This window comes from Gymnoscopelus microlampas, assembly GCF_963454915.1.
Source record: "Gymnoscopelus microlampas genome assembly, chromosome: 9".
Taxonomy (NCBI): Eukaryota; Metazoa; Chordata; class Actinopteri; order Myctophiformes; family Myctophidae; genus Gymnoscopelus; species Gymnoscopelus microlampas.
The window spans coordinates 19,651,529-19,665,409 of NC_139946.1; the positions used below are offsets into that span (position 1 = coordinate 19,651,529).

At 42.8% G+C, this 13,881-nt stretch overlaps 1 protein-coding gene across 1 annotated transcript; it reads left to right on the forward strand.

The window, feature by feature from the left end:
* The first annotated feature begins 3,759 nt into the window (after positions 1-3,759).
* ddx49 (DEAD (Asp-Glu-Ala-Asp) box polypeptide 49) lies at positions 3,760-13,705 on the forward strand. The gene is made up of 13 exons (XM_084067753.1): positions 3,760-4,014; positions 4,365-4,488; positions 5,688-5,773; positions 6,265-6,386; positions 7,078-7,265; positions 7,697-7,837; positions 8,269-8,344; positions 9,117-9,193; positions 9,716-9,813; positions 10,018-10,092; positions 10,473-10,561; positions 11,974-12,045; positions 12,498-13,705. The coding sequence occupies exons 1-13, from the start codon at positions 3,900-3,902 to the stop codon at positions 12,723-12,725; spliced, it is 1,491 nt and encodes a 496-aa protein (XP_083923879.1). The 5' UTR covers positions 3,760-3,899; the 3' UTR covers positions 12,726-13,705.
* The last annotated feature ends 176 nt before the right edge of the window (positions 13,706-13,881 follow it).

Below are 13,881 nucleotides of genomic sequence, written 5' to 3' on the forward strand. Positions count from 1 at the left end.
GTCCTCAGTGATGCAGACTGGAGTCAGACCATCTGGTGGTGTACAGGACCTGACCATGAGGACATTCATCATGTTTGGCAGTCCAGCGTGCAGAGAGCAGACCTTGGATGCAGCTCTGCTCTCTGGAGTTGATTGGAGCTGATTGGAGAGATTTCTTTCTTTCTTTCTCCTTTTTCATGTTAAATAGTTCTATATTTCCACAGTAATCATTGCTCTAGAGCAGTGGTTCTCAAACCTTTCAGGACGCCCAAAACTCTGTGAGTGTACAAATGGAATCAAATGGTCCATTACACTCTCCGAGTTAAAGACCTGTAAGGGTCCATTTAAGGGTCCTCAGTGTCTTGGAGCAGACTTTGAGACCCACTGCTACAGAGTGTTTGTTCAGTAACAGGGGTCTCCCTGTCTATCCAGCACTTTAGTAAGCAGAAAATAAATGTTCAGTTCAGGATACCAATTTCATCCAATCAGGAGAGAGAAGTGATGAACTGGAAGTGATGAAAGCAAAGAGATCGGGCAAAATTGGAATTGAAACAATATAAAATTGAGGCTGGTAAATGGGTTCTCTCTCCTGATGGGATGAAATTGACGACACACCAGAAAATGAATTATCTGTTTATTAAAGAGCTGGAGAAACGGGGAGACCCCTGTTATTGAACAAACACTCTGAAACACAACAGAATATAGAGCTTTCACCAAAAAATATCACAATATGATGATGACAAACGATTTTCATTCGTGTCCGATCCCAGCGACTTCGCGATGCAACGTGTTGTGAGCTTGTAGATCGGCTATTTTTGAGAGGTTAAATTGTTGTTTCAAGTGGTTAAATGTATGTAATTATAATGATATATGGTTCATCTTTTATGATCATATTTGGTGGTGTTTTATTTATGTATCTTTGTGCTGGTGGTGTGGGGCATGGGGGAGAGCTTATGTTGAGCTTTTGTTGTTGTTTTTCTATTGTGTCTGAAGGACTCCACATGGACATGAGATGAGTCATTTCAAGTAATTCATCCCTTCAATAAAAATTCAACAATAAAGCACATAAAGGCCTGCAGCTGCCAGATCTTAGTGCCTTCTGCCTCCTCCAGTGTTACTGTGTATGCTCACTGAGGAATACAGCGTGGAGAGACGTGGTGGTCATATCATTAATCACTGGGTGAACTAGAGCTGCATGCCTACTGAGATCAACTCCCATCTTCCATTCCTGGTAGGAGGAAAAGAGCCATGGGCATTTTGCTTGGCCTGATGCTTCTTCCTCCGCCTTCCCTGATAAACATAACCACTTAAACCCCAGCATCAGATGTGCTGGAAGCATGAAACAAACATAATTGCATTGAAACCGTTGCAGAGCGAGCAGCATTCCTCCTTCCCAAACCATTGGTGAAGGTTCAGAGGAAGGGAGAGTGTGTAATAAGTTGTCTTGATGAGGAAGCTGTGCCTTCAGTTGCCTGTGGGATCTTTCACGAGTTTGTCCAACTGATTTTCTGCTTAAAAACTCCTTCCCAGGTTGTCCAGCTTCCTTGTCGGTCATGTGACACAGCCTTGATCTTGTACCGCTCTTCCTCTCTCCCCCCTCGTAACCTCTGACACCTCCATCTCCTTCCTCTCTTTCCGGTTGGCCTTAGATCAGAAAGGTTGTGCTTCTCCCCATCCTGTCCTTCCTGTTTGGACTCTGCCAACAAGTCCTTTGGTGTTGCAGCACACCAAACCACTCAACCTCAGCTTTGGCTTTCCACTGATGGCCAGTGATAAAGACTGACAATCTTTAGGGTGCACGGTGGCCTCACAGCTAGAAGGTCCAGGGTTCGATTCCCGCCGAGGACGCTGTGGGCACTGGGGGTGTGTCTTCTCCTCCGTGTCACCAGTGCCCATACCCTAGGTGAGGTTGGCGACGAAAGGGCCCACTCTGTGTGGAATTTGCATGTTCTCCCCGTGTCTCCCAGGGTAGTTTAATACCCTCACAAAAACATGTAGTAATCCTGGTCACTATACTGCCTCCCCCTGGTCAGCCGGGGCGCCTGATGGAGGGGAAGGGAACTGGTTGGAATAACGTTACGTCCAACCAGGGAAACTCCCCCTGTCAGGTGACAAGAAGGTCAGTCTCATGCATTGAAGGAGGCATGAGCTCGGCCCTGGCCTCCCTAGGCTGGTGGGGGGAGTGTAGTGCCCAGGATCACTAAGCAAATTGGCACCGGGTGAAAAAAGGGTTACAAAATCGAGGGATAAAAATGATCTAGAAAAAAAAGACTGACAATCTTTAATGTCAATCTTTAATGACATTACAGAAAAGGACTTCTGAGGTCATGTTCATGTTTGTTTGCACCCCAGACAGTTTTTAAGTTGCTTGATTCGATATTCAGATATTTGATAGTTATTTTATCAGACACGCCCCCTCCTGTATAAATCCATTGAACTTCAAATCCATTTAAACCATGTTAGACTAATTGACTGACAACAGAAGGTTCTGGTGACTTAATAAAAAAAGAAATATATATGTAGGCTATTGTTTGTGAGCTTGTAGATCTGCTATTTTCACTATATAGGCCTAAGGGGTTAAGAGGTTAAAGCTGTTTATAATTGCTTTATTATTATGACTATTACTATAACTGTTGTAACATTATCAAATTTTTATGTCATCTCTTTTCTTTTCCTTTTTTTTCTTTGTAATCGTGGTATCTGCAGCCGGGAAGAGAGGGAGAACGAGGGGCTTTTCTGTATTCATGTATGTATCTTTAGAAATAATGACCTTTCATTAAATGGGAGAAAAATCTTGAAAACCCAATAAACAGATTTTTTTTAAAGAAAGGGGTAACCTGCTTAAATCCAGATTTGAACCAGGACCTTCTGTGCAAGCGCAGAAATGTTTACCACTGAGCTAATGGAGCCTGCCTGCTTGCTTGCTCAGGGGAGAAATAGAAATTCGGGTCAAACCAGAAACAGGATTGTGTCAAAGGTTGTGTTCAACCTAGACATAGGATCTAAATGTCTCAATAGAAGAGCAGGGAGACCAAATACAACCACCTCAATTGTTTGTATGTTGATTGATCGATTGATTGGTTTTATTTTGGTAAGAGAAATACAAGTTTCAACACAATTATAACTTCAACCATGCAGGATGAACACATAAAGTGTAACAAAACACTTATTTCCTCTAACTTTGCACAGTTGTTGTTATCATATTGTTGTCGTTTGCAAGTATGGTTGGTGGAACTAAGATGGTCAATAATCATTCAACTTTATATTAAGACCTTGTACCTCACGCTTAACGTGTCAAAAAAAGTTGATCTACAAGCGAAAAACTTTTTGACACTGCAGAAATCCCCCTGACTAGAAAATGGACCAATCACAGACGGCTCAAGCTCGGATACCACCCACTATACCTCTATGCACCCACCACCCTGACGTTAGTGTTGCCATGTCTGCTTATTATAAGCGACTTTGGGCTTCTTTTTCTGTAAAGTTCTCAAATATTTTCATGAAAGCGTTTTGTGCCACAGGGAGCATTTGTCTTGTTAGAATGTTTCAAAAATATTCCAAATATTCCACATTTAATGCAGGAGTATTTGAAAGTGGCAGATCTACAAGCTCACTGAGCTTGTAGATCGGCTGCGATGCAGGTTTAACTTTGAAATGCTCATGTTGGCTAGTTGCTTATTTTGGCAAGTATGGGAGACCTGGTTGCTTATTTATCTCACAAAACCTGGCAACGCTGCCCCCCCCCCCCGCCCTAACGTCATCACACAGCGACGTAGCATTCGCCAATCGCCACGAGGAAAGATGTATAGTTCTTACAACTGGAGATAGCAGCCTCTTTTCTATGTTTATTTGTTTTCTCTATCACACGAAACAAACAAAATAAGGTTATTTAATAACTAGTGGATCCAGAAGATACCAGAATGGGGGATTTCTCGTCCCTGGGCCTCTCTGATTGGCTCATTCAACAATGTAAACAACTGGGGATCTCTAAGCCCTCTCCTGTGCAGGAGAACTGTGTGCCTCCCATCCTCCAAGGTAAAGCACTTTTATATATTGTAACTGACTGACTGACTACTGACAGTGACTTACTGACTAAATAACTGACTGTGTGCCTCCCATCCTCCAAGGTAAAGCACATTCACATACTGACTGACTGACTGACGTTACAGCAATGCAAAAACTAAAACAGTGGCATACAGTATAATGTTGCATTTCTAATGTTGCTGAAACTCCCACTTGACACTTGCTTTGGCTTGTAATGTAAAACGTATGTTTTCTCTTGCCAATAAAGCTAATTTGAATTGAAGTGACATAGTTCTACTAGTGACATACAGTAGTTCATCCTGGTTCTATTTACGTGACATGGTTCTGGTTGTGTTCTCCAGGTCGGGACTGTCTGGGCTGTGCTAAGACAGGCAGTGGTAAGACGGCAGCTTTTGTCCTGCCCGTTCTACAGAAACTGTCTGAAGACCCGTACGGTATCTACTGCCTGGTGCTGACGCCTACCAGGTTGGTGTCTGCTCATCCATAGGGTTATGTACTGTACTCTGGGTATTATTAATAGAGTACAGTACAGTGTAGCCCTAGAATGTCTGTGATCTTACATACATTTCAAGTATTTCAAATACACAGTCATAGATCCCCCTCGTCGGCGCGCTGTGTAGTGACGATCTGCGCGGCCATAAAAGTGCTCTAAACTCCGTCTGTACTCACCCAATAATTAATTCCTAAGACTTGGAGTCATATTTTGTCCTCTAGTTTCATATCCATTTGAAAGTTCTGCCAGAAAACGTGTGTTTAGTCAAATATCTCCACTTTTCCACGAGTTGCACACGGACGACTGTCTGGACGCGCTAGGGGGGCGCGACTTGACTGACGGACTCATTTACCTAAAAGGGTCCGTCAGTCAAATCGCGCCCCCCTAGCGCGTCCAGACAGTCGTCCGTGTGCAACTTGTGGAAAAGTGGAGATATTTGGGCTAAGTACAGTGGTGTTTCTCAAACTGGGTTCCGGGCGGACCCCCAGGGGTCATTGAGGAGGTTCCAGGTCCCCATCTGCTATTTTGGTTATGCAAAAATAGCAGATATACATGCTCATAGCGTGTCACTTCTTGCCGCGCTATGAGCTTGTAGATCTGCTATTTCTGAAATGGTATTAATAGAGTACCGTACTATTGTAACAACCAGTATGTGTAATTATGCTGTATTTGAGACCAAACCAAGAACATAACAATGGTTCATCTTAAGGGAGACAATGACCAAATAATGATGTTTTTCAAAATGATTTAAGTAAAATACAAGTAAATTCCATGCACATTATTACAAATGGAAGTAAATCCTTTGATCAGAAAACATTGCAATTTTCTTTATTTTCTCAGAATTGGGTATAATGAGACAGAATAGTGTCCAACGTCTTACTACTGTTACTTTAACCACTTCAGCCCTATATATTTTTACTTTGGCTATTTGAAAATAGCTGATCTACAAGCTCACAACGCGCTGCATTGCGACGCGTTGTGAGCTTACTTTTGGTACTTTAAGTGTATTTTGATGCCAGTACTGTTGTACTTTCACTCAAGTACATTTTTAATACAGGACTTGTACTAATAGTATTTCTATATTGCGTTATTGCTACTTTTATTTAAGTAAAAAATGTGAGTAGTTCTTCTTCCACCACTGCTTGTAAACATGGTGGTGTTTGTCTGACAGGGAACTGGCGTACCAGATCGCTGAACAATTCAGAGTCCTGGGGAAACCTCTGGGTCTGCGAGACTGCATCGTGGTCGGTGGAATGGGTAACGTTTCATTCATATGCACATTCTGTTTGTACTCTGGCACTGGGAGCAGACAAAATGGGAAATTAAAATAAGTTAAATTTTGACCAATTTTCCCGTAAAACACAGGCTTGTAGTCGCATTGTTAAAAGTTTCATTTTTCTCTTTTTGTAATTAAACACAATGGTTTGACACCGTCTGCGACCTGCCCATTATAGCTATGTACAGTATAACATGAACAAACGCACACACGCAAAACGTGATTGATACTTGTGTGTGACACTGTAGTATGATCAAGCAGGACGTAAATTGTTTAAGAAAAAACACAAAAAGTTAGAATATGGAGATAAGAGGTTTCTGCGCGACAGCAACGATATAGCAGTTGTCATATCTCTCATGTTGGTTTTTGAACTGAGAAGGGGGCTTTGTGTGAGTACTGTACTTTTTAGTTTTTGTGTATGACAACGTTTGTATTCCATTCTATGGTCTTAAGTCCGCTGTGTCTCCAACAGACATGATCACACAGGCCTTGGAGCTGTCAAAGAAGCCTCACGTTGTGGTGGCGACTCCGGGAAGACTGGCCGATCACATCCGCAGCTCCGACACCTTCAGCATGAGCAGACTGCAGTTCCTGGTCTGTCTACATATAGAGTTTCTTCTTCTTCTTAATCTACAACTTGATTTCGTCATTAACCACTTTCAAACCTGCTGTCCCTATTTTGGGCCAGCGGCTTGTAGATCGGCTATATCTCGCAATTCTTTGTACAACAAAGTACATAGGGCTTAACTTCAGAGAGAGAAGGATGAGGCAGGGCACTTCGTCAGGCACTCATAGACATGTCTTTAACTAGTGGCAAGCAAATGGACACTATGGGAGCCAACCCAGGGCTAAGCCAGGAAAGGCAAGAAGCGCACCACCTACGTAGATGCACTGCGGTACGACAGCTTAGCTAACAACGCTGTAGAGCTCAAGACCCTGATGCTAGACAGGAGAGTGTGGAGGGCAGCGATTCAGGAGTCCAGAGTTGGTGTTGGCTAGACCACACTCTTGCATGGCATGGCATGGCATGGCATTGTATGGCATGACTGGGCTTAACTGGTTCAAGGAGACCATATATTTAGAGGTTAGTTTTAGGAGTTGGAATTAGAGTGCTGGTGATGCGCACCAAAGATAGTCAATCAATCTACAAGCTCGTAGAATGTCTATTTTTTTGCGCGCAAGTACAACTCAGGCTTTAGGGTTAGTGTTAAAATGGCCCAAAAAAGGTAAAAATGGCATATAAAAAATTAACGTCATAAAATGTGTGTGTGACTGTGTGTGTCAGATCCTGGACGAGGCTGACAGGCTGTTAGAGCAGGGCTGTGAGGACTTCAGTAAAGACCTGGAGACCATCATCAGCTTTGTGCCCAAGAAGCGCCAGACGCTGCTGTTCAGCGCCACTCTCAACGACACACTGCAGGAGCTGCAGAGCGTCGCCCTCAACCAGCCCTTCTTCTTTGAGGCCAAGTCTGAGTGAGTCTGAACCGGTAGTTCTCTTAACGTTTTCGCGCCGAGGACCCCCAAAAATGTATTTGACCGCGAACCACCCATCTGAAAATATTTTGTACCAGGGTCCCCAAAGAGGTTTAAATAAATTCAAAATGATTACATTTTTTCCAAACATTTTCGATATTTTTCATAAATCTTCAAAAATAGCTGATGTACAAGCTCGCAGCACGGCACAAAGTGACACGCTGTGAGCTTGTATATCGGCTATCTTTTAATAGCCAACGTTAAATGGATAAAGTGGTTAAAATAATTGTGATGCTACATTAACTACTTTTCAGGGGGGGGGGGGGGGGCACTTTGAGAACCAATGGTCTGAACATCTATGATTGGTCACGTCATCATGCCTCACAACGCTCCACAAAAATAAAGGTATTTCTGTCCTACGTTTCCATCAGGACCCGTACGGTGGAGGAACTGGACCAGCGGTACCTGCTGACCCCAGAGAGAGTGAAGGACGCCTACCTGGTCCACCTCATCCAGAGCTTCACTGACCAGCACTACGACTGGTCCATCCTCATCTTCACCAACACCTGCAAGTAAGACAGTTCTGTTTGCTATGACAGTGGTTCTCAAACCTTTTCATGTCAACGACCCCCAAAGTGATTGTTTTTGGCCACGGACCCCCATCTGAAAGTGAGAAGAGAAGATTTATGTAAAAAAAAAATCTAAATGATTCAAAGATTTTCAAACACTATACAAGCTTGCAGCACTGTGAGCTTGTATATCTGCTATTTTTTAATAGACAACGTATAAAATATGGATAAAGGTGTTAAGATGATTGTGATGCTGTATTAACAGATTTAGTAGTGGGGACCCCCTGGAATCCCCTCAAGGACCCCCGGGGGTCCCCGGACCCCACTTTGAGAACCAATGTGCTACGATATTTATGCGTGTTTGTTTGCTTCTACTGCCCCGTCAAATGAAAACAAAGAATAATAAACCTTTTTTTTATTTTTTATTCTTCCAGAAATTGCCAGATCCTCACAATGATGCTGCGTGAATTCAACTTCCCTACCATCTCCTTACACTCCATGATGAAACAGGTGACTGATGTGGGGATGAAACACTTCATCAAACTAATCCATTTGACTGTCTTCCATCCTTTGTTCAAGGGCTTCTTTCTGGAGAAACTAAACGTTTAAGTTAACTCATCACCTCAGCTTTGTGGAAGAGGGCAGTTCATTATTACATTTCTTTTGTGTGTCCCCGATTATTAGTGACTATTTCTAGGCTCGGCTCAAGTACTAGTGAATGTTAATTTGAAAAATCCTATGATGTTTGTACATGTCTTAATACAGTTGCCAAATTGGACCGCCCAGTCCAATAGAGCTGCAACGGTATTTTTGTGTGTTGATGAAAAAATAACATGTAAAAAAGTATCCTCAAAACAAAGACACTTCTCGATTATTCGATTAATCAAAAAAGTAATTGATAGTGGCAGTCCTAGATGACAGTAACAACATCCTCAAGCTGTGCTTCATTTATAGAGACATTTATCACTGAAATGTCATTATGAAAGGTCCCCATGTCCTTGAGCGACGCACTGAACCCTGATCCTCCTCCACTCAATCCTTTGAGTGGTTCAGGATAAGACCAATGGAAATATAATAACCCTCTGATAAGAACTCTCTCTTTCTCTCAGGAATGAAGAAAAAAATAGAAAAATCCCATTTGCTTTCTGAAAAGAGTGTGATTGAAATGTGTGCGGCTTCACAAAGCAATCATCACCCTATCTGCACTAAAGAGGATTAAGTCAGGTGAAGGGGTCTGCACAGTAAATCACAGCTTGCCTCATTCTTTGACTTTTCTTCACAGAAACAACGGTTCGCCAACCTCGCCATGTTCAAGTCCAGCGTCTACAAGATCCTGGTCGCCACGGACGTGGCGTCGAGGTAACCATGTTCTTCTGCAAAGAATGACATGCAGGTTTTGCAGACGAGATCTGTTCCTTGTCTGCAAGCTACACTGTCGTGCGACGGAGATGAGATTAACCGTGGCTTTGGTGCTATGTTGCTTACTAGTCTGCTGTAGTTTTTAACCTGAACTGGAAAACAAAGTATAAAATCAGCTCATGGTTCCGTAGCTCTCCACCGCACCGACGTTGGTGGCGGTAAATGTTGGAAAACGTCTGTTGCCAAAAATCTGCTGTTGAATGGTCTTTCGACCGTCGAATAGCAGCTGGGTTTTTTGTTGAAAAAGCTGAAGCCATAGGCTATTTTTAGCACCATAATAGCCAGTCTGTCGGTGTCGGCTCTCAGGTGCATTCAGCAACTTTTTTCACACCTTCCAACCGACTGATCTCCTGACTTCATTCGACTGCCTGTCTGTAGTAATCTGTAGTAGTCTGTTTGGTGGAGAGCTACCTTAAGTGGTTAAAGGTGGTCTCTGACTGGTTTGTGTGTTCACATCCCCAGGGGTCTGGACATCCCTACCGTCCAGGTGGTCATCAACCACAACACCCCAGGACTGCCCAAGACCTACATCCACAGAGTGGGGCGAACGGCCCGAGCTGGTAACGTCTCTCTCACACACACACACACACACACACACACACACACACACACAGTCCTTTATTTGATCCTAGCAAGAGCCCATTAGAATCCTACTGCTTATAATGGTGCTGGGTGTGGTGTTGAGATGTATGATGTACTTTAACACTGCCGTAAAGACTGTAAGGATATCACAAGTCTTAGCATCTGCTGTGCTTGTTGTTTAGGAAGGAATGGAGTGTCCATCACCTTGGTGACTCAGTATGACATTCACCTGGTCCAGTCCATCGAGGAGCAGACCCGTAAGTCTAATCTACATCCATATACATAACTTAGATAAAACAATGAATACATGTAGAATGGCCAGTGTTGACGGGGTCTCTTGTGCTTTCCATGGGTCACTGATGACTGAGTTTTAGTTAAAGTGCATACAGTCATAAGGCAGGATAAATAATTTCACACCATTTTGGTAGGGAAGCAAGTGCACTGTCCAAAAGTGTCTGCCATCAGGTCGAACTGTAAACTTTAATTAACGCCCTACTTGATCATACTACAGCGTCACACAAAAGCATCGAAAGTAGCAGATCTGCCGCTTGCTACTTATGAATTTGAATCCTGAAAAGTAACGGTTTTGGACCTATGAGGTTTCCATCCGACAGACGATATGCTCTCTTTTGTGCAGAGACCAAGCTGAAGGAGTTTCCTGTGGAAGAGAAGGAAGTACTCAGCATTCTGACCCAGGTCAACGTCACCAGGAGACGCTGTGAGATTGTACGCAAAGCTTCTGTCTTTCTGTCCACACACACCTTTACAGTTCATACTAGGGGTGTGACTGTCACAATACACTCATTTCGTGATACGATATTGGGCTCACGATAGATACGATACGAATTATTAATAATCGTTTCTTTTCTTTTTTTTCAATTATCAACATTGGCCATCATCCAAAAAGCACTTTAAAAAACTAAGTTACAAGGGGCACGGTGGCGCAGTCGGTCGCCTCACAGCTAGAAGGTCCTGGGTTCGATTCCCGCCAGGGACGCTGTGGGCGCTGGGGGCGTGTCTTCTCCTCCGCGTCATCAGCGCCCACACCCAGGGTGGGGTTGGCGAAAGGGCCTACTCTGTGTGGAGTTTGCATGTTCTCCCCGTGTCTCCTAGGGCAGTTAATACCCTCACAAAAACATGTAGTAATCCTGGTCGCTATACCGCCTCCCCCATGACAGCCGGGGCGCCTGATGGAGGGGAAGGGAACTGGTTGGAATAACGTGTTCCTTCCACGCGCTACGTCCAACCAGGGAAACTCCCCCCTGTCAGGTGACAAGAAGGTCAGTTGGCTCTCATGCACTGAGGGAAGCATGAGCTCGGCCCTGGCCTCCCTGGCTGTGGGGGACTGGTGTAGCGCTGGTGTAGGGCTGGTGTAGCGCCCAGGATCACTTAGGAAATTGGCACCGGGTGAAAAAAATGGGTTCCAAAAATCGCGGGATAAAAATTATAGTATTAAAAAAAAAACTAAGTTACAAAGTGCTTTACACACAAAAATAAATAGGAAATTCAAGCTTAACCTCTGCAGTGCGCTAAACTGAAAGTGACTGGAGTCTGTCTCATTTCTCTCCAAAAGCCCTTGAATATGGCCCTATAATAGCCCTATAATACATGATTAATGATTACTGTGATTATGATAAGCTCACAATTTATACCACTAACCTTTACCAGCAAAACCTATATTTATATTAAAAAATATGGGGATATAGTATGACGTCACGACGATATAATGTATATCGTTATGTTTTAACATCGCGAGACGATATATCATGACACCTCTAGTTCATACGTTATTCTGCCTTTCTGTTCACACTTTTACAGTTCATACGTATCATAGATTGAAGTTCCAGTCACCACGTAATACTTCATTTATACTGGTGTCGGCCTCACTCACCAAACATAGCAGCTCTACAAGCCATTTCTTATTCGGTGTAAAGCACCAATCTCAAGACAAATCCCTCATGCGCAAACATAGCTGGTTGATACAAGATAGATATGTTATTTAAATGACTGAGTCATAGTGAAATGTCATTAATAATATATCTTAAGAGCCGGTGTGGATTTGACTGTCAAATCTGCATTCCTATACCGATAGTTAGGTTAATGTTATTCTGTGTTCCACTGTGTGAATTGTTTGACAGAAACTGGAGTCGACAGACTTTGATGAGAAGAAGGAGACTAACAAGAGGAAACAGATGATCATGGAGGGGAAGGTAAAACTGATTATGTAATGAATATCAAATACATATTGAATCAAGCAACTTTAAAACTGTCTGGGGTGCACACACAAGCCCAAGTAGACGTTAAAATGACCCCAAACAGTGTTATAAAGTGAAATACCTCTTCAAAGCAGCACTATGTAGTTTGGGGATATCAGTGGCCACAAATAACACGGCAGCCAACGTCTTTGACTTCATTACCGAAGAGTGCTGTGATCTGCCTTGGCAAATGCCAGGATGAAACTCATTGTCTCCGAGATTCCCCTGGGTCTATAAATGTATGGAAGGATGATCGTTATTGCTTAAACATGTAACTTTATAATTTTGTGTGACATGTGTTATATAGTGCTGATTTAAGTGATTAATCTTTGTTCTGTTACGTGTACAGTGCAGGGACAGTGATGTTGAGTTGTAATTACGATCTCTGATATCTGCTCTCGTTCCAGGATCCTGACCTGGAGGCAAAGAGGAAAGCAGAGATGGACAAGATCAAGAGACACAAGAAACGGTTCAAGCAGAAGATCCAGGAGGACATGAAGAGACAGCAGCAGCAGCAGCAGCATGGGAAACACCCTGACAAGACCAATGGGAACAAAAAACATGACAAATCCAACAAGAAAAAAACTGCCCCCAAAAAACAAGTAGAACCAACAACCTCAACAGAAACAGCCTGACAAAACAAACCAGAAACCTCTGCAGAACACATCTAATGGCCAATACAGGAACTATAATGCGAGCCATGTAACATATCGTCTGTCGGGTGGAAACCTCATACGTCCAAAACTGTTACCTTTCAGGATTCAAACTCAAAAGTAACAGATCCACAAGCTCTAAACACGTCGCTTCGTGCCGCGTTTCGACCTTGTGGATCTGCTACTTTTGAGTGACACTGTAGTATGATCAAGTTGGGCATTCATTTACCAAAAAAACCACCAAAGTTAGAATATGGACATAGGAGGTTTCCGCCCGACAGTGACGATATTTCACAGGTTCTGGATCATTCATTTCCATTACGCTACAGCTGGGTTTCAGATAAGGTTCTCAGAACCTCATTTAAGTCCTGCTCAGGAGGTGGTACACTCCCAACCCAACGTATTCTTCTAATAAAAAACATGTTTTCATATGACTCACCTTTCTGGTTCTAATGGAGAAAAAAAACAATGTCAGCACATGATAACTGCCCTCCCGTCTTTTTTATTTTAGCCAAAAGTTCACTTTTGGTTAAAATAAAAGACAGGGCAGCAGTTTATCTTGTGCGGACATTGCTTATTTCCTTCACTTGATTATTTTTGGGTCCAGGACCGTGTTAAAGAACTGTGGGGATGCGCATATACTACCTTTTTCATTTGGTTTTGGGAGCATTCAATCACAGAACAGGTTCTGGGTTTTAACCCTTCATAGTGGGAAAAGAGGCATAAATGACACCGGACTGGATAATCAACTCTGTATATAATTTAATAGCCTTTATTAAATCGTGGAATATTGTAATGTTTGAAATTTGCATAAAAAAGACATGTGTATTGTTTTTCCACCAGAATAATTTGCTCTGACATAAGCAACTTTTTATTGACACATTTTTTAACAACGGAACAACAATATTGTGAATGCTGCGATTGATCTTCACTGCAAATAAGACTAATCATTCAAATATGAACTGATATCAAACCGTCTCGTTTGTGGAGTTGTCCGATATAAAAGAGATGCAAATAACGTGTAATTAAGTAATTCACCACTGGTTGTCAGTTAACTGCACGTCACAAATGTGATGCCGTTGTTTTTTGTTCAGCGGACGTGACACAAATGTCACATCTATACTTCCCAACAAAGCCA